The sequence below is a fragment of the Trichomycterus rosablanca genome, chromosome 1 (genome assembly GCF_030014385.1).
Source record: "Trichomycterus rosablanca isolate fTriRos1 chromosome 1, fTriRos1.hap1, whole genome shotgun sequence".
Lineage (NCBI taxonomy): Eukaryota > Metazoa > Chordata > Actinopteri > Siluriformes > Trichomycteridae > Trichomycterus > Trichomycterus rosablanca.
In genome coordinates this window covers 30397795-30408654 of record NC_085988.1, presented here as the reverse complement: position 1 = coordinate 30408654, position 10860 = coordinate 30397795, and the positions used below count along the sequence as shown (strand labels likewise).

The 10860-nt window shown below is 38.4% G+C and overlaps 1 protein-coding gene across 1 annotated transcript in view; it reads right to left on the bottom strand.

The window, feature by feature from the left end:
* Positions 1-3515: 3515 nt before the first annotated feature.
* iftap (intraflagellar transport associated protein) overlaps positions 3516-10860 on the bottom strand; it is a 44382-nt gene continuing 37037 nt past the window's right edge. Inside the window, exons 5-6 of the mRNA XM_063001622.1 lie at positions 7015-7154; positions 3516-4695 (exon numbers count right to left, since the gene is read on the bottom strand). Coding sequence (XP_062857692.1) covers positions 4585-4695; positions 7015-7154 — 251 coding nt within the window. The 3' untranslated portion in view covers positions 3516-4584. The remainder of the gene's footprint in view (positions 4696-7014; positions 7155-10860) is intronic.

Genomic DNA, 10860 nt, shown 5'->3' with positions numbered 1-10860 from the left:
AAATTGTCCATGACTGTGTTTGACAACTTTTGAACTGATAAATCTTGTGTAACCAATAACTGTTGTGTCATGAATGTAACCAGTGCGTAAAACATGACATTAACATCCAAATAAAAAAAATACTTTTCCTAATAATTTTTCTGCCTGTTATTGTAAAAATACACTACTTAGTATTTTGTGTACATAGAGTTTTTAACTATTTGCCCATATTTATATTAGCATTTGTTTACACATCCACAGTTACCAGTTTGTTCTGATGAGGAATGCAAGCACTGGGAGCAAGACAGGAATACACCATAAACAAGGTGCCAATCCATCACAGATACATATAATTAATAATGTATCTGTGATAGATGTCTAATAAATTATATAAAGAAAAACATATCAAACTTTATCTAGCAAGTAACTAAAGGCAAGGTCGCCAAAAACAAGGAGCTGTGCAGATATTATGTTATGTATCAGAACTACATAAATACACAAGGTTCTCTTGACTCTTCACATCTGGGAAAGACTGTTAGTGCACCACTAAGCAAACAAAACCACATGTGTACACCTGTTAGAGAATGTGGGGGTAGAATCAGGGTTGCCCCGTTAATCTTTCCATCTCTTTGGAATAGATCTGTAATTTAGCTCATATTACAATCACACACAATATAAAATCTATTTTAAAAATCTGTAGAACTTCTATAATCAGCAAAAGAATGTAGAAATCATCAGTCTGAGAATGCATGGAAAAAGAAAAGATCAGGGTTGCCCTCCTTATCTCTGGAGCTGCTCTAACTGAAAGGCCGTGGTTATGGCACACATGGGCTAACAGAACACACTGAGGTTGCCCACCTGGCAAACAGAAACCACCTTCACCTGTTGGGACACCCGGAGAACACCCAGAAACTGAAACAGTGAAATGAAAACATATACATACGTTCATGCAGGGCTGGATGTACCAAGCTTTTTATGCCCAGTTTTAGGTGCATTTTGGGTTAAAACTGGTGTAAAAGTCCAAGTTAAAAGGTTTTTTTTTTTACTCTTTCTTTTATTAATGTATAAACTGTGTCTCACCCTTATACATTTGCAAAACTGGGAAAGTTGAAGAAAAAATTACCGCTCTTCTGGATCCTCACAAGTTAATGCTTAATGAGGCGCAGAACCTGCCTAATAAGGAACCAACACCCTCAGTCATATGCGCATCCATGGCCCCTGCAAGGTTACCATGGGCTGGCATGGGCTGGCATGGTGGGCATGATACCGAGCTATATGGCAGTTGGGCTTGTTACACTATGACAAATTCTGAATAAAGTAAGAATTTAATTATTTTAAAACCCATTATCCTGGAAATCAAAAGGCAGTGGTAGCTTGGTGGTTAAAGTGCTGGACTAGTAATCATAATGTTGCCGGTTCAAGCCCCACCATTCCCAAGTTGTCACAGTTGGGCCCCTGAGCAAGGTCCTTAACCCTCAATTGCTTGAATTATCTGTAGTGATAACTGTAAGTTGCTTTGGATAAAAGTGTCTGCTAAATGCTGCAAATGTAATTCTAAAGACATTTTATCCATATCTATGCCAATTACAACTTTTCTGACATGAGTACCAAATGCACTGTGTGTCCAATGTGCTAACAGTCTTAGCACATTGGACCAAAGTTTTAGACAGGTTGCGAGCACAGACCGCGAAGTTGATTCACACTATGCCACCATACCTTCAACTATTAGTTTGTTTTTTTCTTTTAGCCTGACCACAAATAATGACATTAAAGAGATTAAAAGACACTTTTCTAAGGCCTCACAAGTTCTTAGCCTGAGCCTGCCTATTAAAGAACCAACATCCTCAGTCATTTGCACCTCCATGGCCCCTGCAGGCTTACAGTAACATGATACCGAGCTATATGACAGTTGGGCTTGTTACACTATGACGAATTCTGACTAAAGAATTTAATTATTTTAAAACCCATTATTTTTGAAATTCAAAGCAATTTTAGCCATATCTATGCCCATTACAACATTTCTGACATGTGTACCAGATGCACTGTGCATGATTAGTTAGTCTTAGCACACTGGACCAAAGTTTTCAACCAGTTGCGAGCACAGACTGCAATAACATAAACGTCGATTTACACAATGCCACCATACCTTCACTCCTAGTTTTTTTTTTCCTTTTAGCCTGACCACAAATAATGACATTAAAGTAAAGCTTTGTAAAATAAAAAATGTAAACTTTGAACGCAGGAATGTTTTGCAGGGTTATACCTGCATAGTCTAAAGCTTCAGTCATCCCAGATATTTTTACTAACATGTCTGATTTCAAACTGTGTAACAGTAACTGTCCTGTGAAAAGGTCTTGTTCCCTTCAAAACTGTTCCAACCTTAACACCCACCAATTAAAAGTGAGATGACAGGAAAGGGCATCAAAAATGCATGTCTACAGACAGAGCAGGCAGCTGAAATATGAACACAATCTTAATGTTTTAGAGAGGTAAATGAACAGTCATACTTCAGCTACCTTACTTAAATTCCTGGCACACATGAAATTCTGAAAAAGGTTACAAAAAGGCATTCAGCTGACAGCCATGTATGTATGGATAAGGACAAATACAGAGCACAGTGTAAAATAACCCATATTATGCAATAATAGACTTTTTATATTGTCTTAGAAATGTCATAAAAAGCAAACCAAGGAACAAAAGGGCACAATTTTAGTCAAGACACTGACAAGGCTTTTAATCGGTTTCTGAAATCCTTACAAAGACAAAAATGAAAAACACTCGATTTGTTCAAGGGAATAAAGCACATTATGTTGCAGCCTGTAACTGCATGAATGTAATTGCTCTACCAAGAGTCTCATACACACATAGTTGCTGCCGTTGTTGTACCAGGGCTGACCGCAGTGCCACAGGCCCCTTTTTATGCACAGATTGCTGCAGAATAAAATTCTTGATTATTTTATGAGCTTTTCATAAAATTAGCACCACTGTATGCAGAAACCTCCAGATGACTTAGAAGAAAGGTGTTCGCAACACTGTTTAAAGGTTTGTTTGTTTTATTAGGATTTTAACATCATGTTTTACACTTCATGACAGGACAGGTAGTTTGGTTACAGATGATTCAATTTAAGTTAAACATCATGGGCAATTTTGTATCTCTAATTTACCTAAATTATGTGTCTTTGGACTGTGGAAGAAAACCCACACAGACATGGGAATAACATGCAAACTCCACACAGAAAGTACCCAGAGTTCACCACCTGGGAATCAAACGCAGGACCTTCTCGTTGTGAGACAACAGTGCTGCCCGCTGAGCCATTGTGCCGCTCACTGTCAAGAGGTTATGAGATTAAAGCAATAATGTGCTTCAGACAACTTTGTCTGTTAGTTCATGTGGATAAGCGTGAGCAGCTATTGCCTCATCCAAGCACAATCATTTGATAAATAACATGAAACAGAAAGTCTAATGAAGTGAGATGTTTTTAGATTTTGTTTCATGATGAAAAATGCAGAGTTTCTTACATTTTATTTGCCTTTTATTGTAATGCACACAGCATAAACTCAGGATATTTAATGTTTTATTACTTCATTTCATTTATTTGTATACATCCATTTCTGCATTTCAGGCCTGCAACACATTTAAAAAAAAGTTGTGAAAGAGAAAATTTAGGGCAAGTAGTAAGGAAAAATGTAAACAATTATGTAATTTCAAACAGGTGATGTAAAAAGACGTAATCATGTAATCATGATTTGGAACAAAAGCAAAGACAAAAAGGACAATCCAGACTGTTATCAGCAACAAGTCCAAAAGCCAGTGTCTGTCATGGTATGGGGCTGTCAGTGCCCTTGGCAAATGTCATTTACACTTCTTTAATTAAAGCATTATTGCAGTAAAGTATATTGTAAAGACATGAAAGTGAGGTGAATTGGAGACACTAAATTGTCCATGACTGTGTTTGACAATAAACTTGTGAACTGATGAATCTTGTGTAACGAGTAACTACCTGTCCTGTCATGAATGTAACCAAAATGTGTAAATCATGTGTAAAAAAAAAAATCATAATAAAATAAATACTATATATATATATATATATTTTACGTTTTTCATACTGTCCCAACTTTTTATGATTTGGGGTTGTATAAGGGTCTTACAGACTGTTAGGCTGACAGCTGCAGATTGACAATAATTGATTTAAAACATTTCCAGCTACATAACACATTGAAAATAGTGAGATAATTGGACACAATTGCAAATGTTACAAGAATGTGATACATTTGCATGAATCCTGCAGTAGAGATTCTATGGGGACTGACAGATGTGTTTTTGGTGAAAATGTGCTCTGTGTCAACACAGTGATTAGAGCTGAGCGTATAATTAAACTATTTTTACCATCATTTATGGACTAGCCAGTAGTCTTTTAAAAAGGACATTCAGGAGCAAAGTACAGTTCAGTGGATGCTCAAAAACACAGCATGATGTGTTCTCTTTACCATGAATTCTAAATATCTAAATGCTTCCCACTTTTTATTGTCATTTTATTGCTAGAGATAGAGCTGTACAATTTAATAGATTCTCTGACATTCGGTCCAACTGTGGGCACTCACTGGTCACGACGATCCACTGCTGCAGTGTTTGATGGGATGCTTGTGAGAAAGCACTACATTGTCATAATCAAAGCTGTCATCCAGACTGAAAGGCAAAACCTCTTCAGATTCACTCTGCAAAATAAATGAAAAAAAAAAAAAGCAACAGCTTTGTAAATTCCAAACATGCGGCACAAGATTTAATCAAATTTTACTCTGTGTAATTAACCAAATTACATTGCTTAAACCCAGTTCAATTTATCTGAACACATTTAGTTAAATTGCCATTTCACTTCAGTGCTATTTACTCATAAGTCTATTGCTGGATTGAGACAGACTCTGGAGAGTGTATTATAGTGACAACTATCTGCAAAGGGATGCTGGGAGTGTTGAGAAGAATGGTAAATTGCTAATTGTGTGTAGGGTTGGACAGAATACAATAACAAAAAGTTTCTCTACAGACCCTTCAGGCTTCTTGTCCTAGGTTCTTACTTCTGGACTCTTCTCATCAGTTCACCCACAGGTTTTAAATAAGACGTATACGAGGGATCTTTTATATTTTGGTTGGAAATGTTGAGGGTGGGAGGAGTAGTAATTGGTCGTGTCTGAGAGACTGAGAGAGAGCTTATAGTCCGGATTTAGCGCCATCTAATTTCCACCTTTTTGGACCGCTCAAAGAAGCTTTAATTTTCATGTGATGATGATGTGAAAGCAACTGTGCATCAGTGGCTACGCGCTTAACAAAAACCAATTTTGCTGATGGCATTAAAAAGTTGGTGGAAAAATGCATCGGAAGGTGACTATGTAGAAAAGTAATGTAATTAGTTTTTTAATTTTTTAATAAATAGAGTTAAAAAAAATGCAGAACATTTTTGAAGAAGCAAATTCAAATGGCAATTTAAAAGCTTGTTTTTGTGCACATTAGCCTGTATATGTGTGTAAATTTGTACATTTAATTTGAATTATTGTCTAGCTAATAACTACAAACACCTGTTTTCTTTTCTACTGTGACTTAATGACTTTTATAATGCAGTGTATCCTACACCTATCCCACACTATGGTGGGGCAAAAAAGCCCTTAGTTTCCTCACCTGACCTTAGAACTTCCCTGAGAGTCCAGTAAAATAAATTCCAGGCATGCAGTTTAATGCCAAACAAGTCCAAGTGTTCTGTCCAACCATGACACTTCAAGAATTGTTGCCTTTCCAGTAATGATTTTTACTGTTTGTGAGCACAAAATACACTTACTTACTCCAGGTAGGTTAATTACAGCTCAAGTTGCTCCTAATCTAGTCATCTTCAGTTCCCTCCCATCACGTACTATCACATGCTCACTCAGACAATCATATACACCGATCAGGCATAACATTATGATCTTCCTTACTGACTGCTCTGCGGCTATGCAGCCCCATATGCAACAAACTGTGATGTACTGTGTATTCTGACACCTTCAGCAATTTGAGCTACAACAGCTCGTTTGTTGGATCGGACCACACGGACCAGCCTTCGCTCCCCATGTGCATTAATGAGCCTTGGCCTCCCATGACCCTGTCGCTGGTTTACCACTGTTCTTTCCTTGGACCACTTTTGATAGATACCGACCACTGCAGTCTGGGAACACCCCACAGCATTTGCAGTTTTGGAGATGCTCTGACCCAGTTGTCTAGCCATCACAATTTGGCCCTTGTCAAACTCGCTCATATCCTTATGCTTGCCCATTTTTCCTGCTTCTAACACATCAACTTTGAGGATAAAATGTTCACTTGCTGCCTAATATATCCCACCCACTAACAGGTGCCATGATAAAGAGATAATCAGTGTTATTCACTTCACCTCTCAGTGGTCATAATGTTATGCCTGGTCGGTGTAGTTGCTTGTCACCTGCTTCATGTCGGGGAGACAAACCAATCCTTGTGCATCATACATTGTCAGTGTAGGTGCTTGGACCAGAGAGCAGAGACTGCAATTTTACTGCTGCAATTAATTTTATAGTTTTTCCATTCTATAGGCGCACAAGCAATTGTGTCTGTGTAGGCGTCTGGCTGGTCAATAGCACAGCTGATATTCAAGCAGATCTTAGCAGTGGTGGGCTGGTGAGTTAGTGCTGCACCACCTGAGCACCTAAACCAGTTATTGCCTTAACAGTGGGTAAGGCATATGGATAGATTAGGCATATAACTATTTGCATAGCCTTATTTCTCATTTTAACAGAACACATTTATTTTTTGGTATTTTCTTATTTTTCACACATTGACAAAAACCTTAAGGAATTTATCCATCTTCATCTAGGTTTTTAGTTTTTGATATCTTATAATGTATTTTTGTCTTTGGTCATGATTAAAATAAATAAAATAAAATAAAACAAACAGCCTCTTCAGCTTTGGACTTTGACTGAAATACTAAATACAACTCATTTTATTTTCCATTGTGGTACTACCCAACGCTGATTGTGTACCTGTCCCTCAGCATCACTTTGTGAAGTGTGTTTCCTGTGGATCACGGCAGTAGAGCAGAGCTCCAGCCGTGTGCAGTGACAGAAAGAGGGAGTGTAGGCCGGCAAATCCTCCTTAGCCTCGCCAGGAAGTACGCACACATCTGCCAGCAAGAGAACAACATGAACCTGCTTCATATGCATTCAAATATTGCTCTGAAAAGCTGAGGAGGTTCACAAATGAAAAAGAAACACACAAAAATCTCATACAAAACAGTACCTAATAAAAATACAAGTACATTACAAGAGAGATTGTACATCATTTTGTAAGTGATTTGGATTTCTGAATTAATTTATCATAACAAAGTAAGTATTTGCCCCTTCGAAGTTTCTTCTGTTTTTTGTCACTGATATAATTTAGATTAAACTACTTATAATATTTGACAATGATAACCCAGGTACACACAAAATGCTTTTTTTCAAATAATGATTTAATTTATTGAAGCAATAACGCTGTTTAGCCCAACCTTGCCTGATATAAAAAAGTAATTGCCCCCTTGGATACTAAATCAACCAGTTAACCAAATTTAATTGACAACAAAGTTCATCTTTACTTGTCACACCAAGGCATTATTACTGTCAGACCAGTTCAGTCCTAACATCACTTAAATAGAACCTGTGTGGCAATGTGAAGCAGGCTAGAAGGTCTCAAACGGCATTACATGATACCATGTTAAACAATGCTAAACAATTTATTGATTTATTTATATATTAGGATTTTAACGTCATGTTTAAACACTTTGGTTACATTCAGGACAGGTAGTTACTCATTACACAAGATTCATCATTTCACAAGTTTAATGTCAAACACAGTCATGGACAATTTTGTATTTCCAATTCTCCTCACTTGCATGTCTTTGGACTGTGGAAGGAAACCATAGCTTCCAGAGGAAACCCACGCACACACGAGGAGAACATGCAAACTCCACACAGAAAGGACCCGGACCGCTCCACCTGGGAATTAAACCCAGAACCTTCTTGCTGTGAGGCGACAGTGCTACCCACCAAGCATGCTATACAAAGTTTTTAAAGGGTTGCAAAGCCACTGTTAAGACTCTGGGACCTATACGAACATTTAGAACTGCAGGCTTCACTTGAATAAGTTAAGGTCAATGTACACAATTCAACAACAGAAAGACACTGGGCAAAAATAATTTATGGTAGAGTTGCAAAGTGTAAACCACTGCTGACCAAAAAGACTGATGTCAGACCCTGTCTGAGTGATGAGTCAAACTGATGAGTCAAAGGTAGAACTGACCCCTGTCCACTGCCGAAAGCACCAACAATGAGCAAGTGAGCATCGTAACTGGACCATGGAGCAATGGAAGAAGGTGGATGAAGGTCTGATGAATCACGTATTCTTGTACATCACATGGAAGGCCGGATACATGTGCGTCGCTCACCTGGGGAACACATGGCACCAGGTTGCACTATGTGAAGAAGGCAAGCCGGCGGAGGCAGTGTGATGCTTTGGGCAATGTTCTGCTGGGAAACCTTGAGTTCTGCCATCCATGTGGTTGCTACTTTGACACGTACCACCTACCTAAGCATTGCTGCAGACCATGTACCCCCATTCATGTATTCCCTGATTGCTGTGGCCTCTTTCAGCAGGATAATGCACCCTGCCACAAAGCAAAAATGGTTCAGGAATGGTTTGAGGAGCACAACAACGAGTTTGAGGTGTTGACTTGGCCTCTAAATTCCCCAGATCTCAATCCAATCAAGCATCTGTGGGATGTGCTGGACAAACAAGTCCGATCCATGGAGGCCCCACCTTGCAACTTACAGAAGTTAAAGGATCTGCTTCTAACATTCTGTTGCCAGATACCACAGCACACCTTCAGGGGTCTAGTGGAGTTCATGCCTTGACGGGTCAGGGCTGTTTTGGCAGCAAAAGGGGGGCCAACACAATATTAGGAAGGTGATCATAATGTTATGCCTGATCGGTGTATTTTCTATACACATGCGCCTATAGAAAACCAGCCAACTCTAACAAAATCCTTGCCTTTTGACACGTTACACAATTAAAATAAAAATTCATGAAGTTTAACTTTTCCAGCTGTGCTTACACATTATAGCCTTCATCATTAAAGTGAAAACAATTACACTTTTAAAAATCTGAGATTGTTATAATTTAATTAGTAAAATACCTGGTTTGCATGAGTAACCAGTCCCTCAGAGTAACCATTATAAACTTACTCAGGTACAGCCAATCACCTTCCAGGTCACACACCAGGCTAAATGGCCCACACTTGACATTGTAGTGGTTTTCAATGACTTCAAAATAAAACCAGATGTTCCTCGATGATTCCACTACTAGTAATGCATGGTAACACAAAAATTCATCATGGTTGGAATGGTGCACTTAAAAGGGCTCTATGATGAAGATGTGTAAAGGCACAAGTTAGGAGAAGGATACAAAAATATTTCAGCAGCTAACTATCAGAGTTTTGTTTAAAACTAGAACCACCAACACCTTGCCAAAAGGTTCAGCTTCCAGCATGACAAAGACCTTAAACACACAGCCAAAAAAGCCGTGGCTTAAAGCTAGGAAGATGACCAAGTCAGAGCCCTGACCTAAATCCAATAGAAAATCTGTGGATGTACTTGAGGAGAGCAGTGCACTGCCGGTCACCAAGAAAATTGAACTGAATGCAAACAATTCTGCAAAGGAAGAATGGGCAAATATTCCCCAATCTAGGTGTGCAAAGCTGGTAGAGACATATCCAAACAGACTGATGGCTGTAATTAAAGCAAAAGGTGGCCCTTCAAAGTGCTATTTCAGAACCAATTCCTTTTTTCTCATTAAGTGAATGTTGTAAGTTAAAATGTGTAAACACTGGAGAAAAATACTTTAGTAATTTTGATTTCAGGCTGTAGGACAAAAAAGTCGCAACGGGGTATAGAGTTTCTATATAGAGGTTCTGTATTGAAAACGTGGTGCACAATTTGAGAAATAATAGGATTTAGGTTTTTTCTACTAATCATTTCATCATACTTCTAATAAAGGGGAACTTTTTAAACAATTTACATAAATAGTTGTATAAGCAATGAAAAATGTTTACAGCCTGTTATTATGTTTTTTCAGGAGTGCTGATATATAAGGAGAGGACTGTATACAATATACTGATAGATATTTTAAGTCTTATGTAATTGCTGTTCAGTTTAGTGTGTGTAGGAGAAAAAGAGAGAGAAACATCACTGTGTAATTTTTTAGGATTGTCAAGTTCACACTACATGACTTTCAAGTTGTTTAGATCACTGTACAGTTCACACTACACAACTGGATCTCTTGCACTCGGGAGTCTTTTCAGTCGTTGTGGTTTTCACATTACATGACTGATTGGCGATAGGGGATAACACACCATCTATCACAGAGAGAAATCGCAGGCGAGTCATGAAAACAAACATGGGAAATGATGATGGGTTTAACTATACTACGTCCAAAGCGTAAATGCAAAGAGGAAAAATAAATGAATCCGAGTGGATTTGGCTACGTGAACAGCATGGATTGTTCTGTAGTGAGTTGGAGGTTAATATATATTTTTTGCAATGCAACGTTGGTATAATGTTTTGTCGAGAACGTTAATGTCAGAAATACTGTAAAACGTGTGTGTGCCGATGTATTCTGATAGAAACTATATTAGGCCCCTGTCCCACGTTTTACAACTACTCCCCTGCCAGTCGCCCGACTGATATCCAGATATTTAGCATGCTACTGTAGATATCGCTCTTCAATTGGGAAGCGCTTGGCGAGCTGCTCGGATCGAGTCATTGAACAGTTCACACATAGCGATCGAGAGCCGAGTT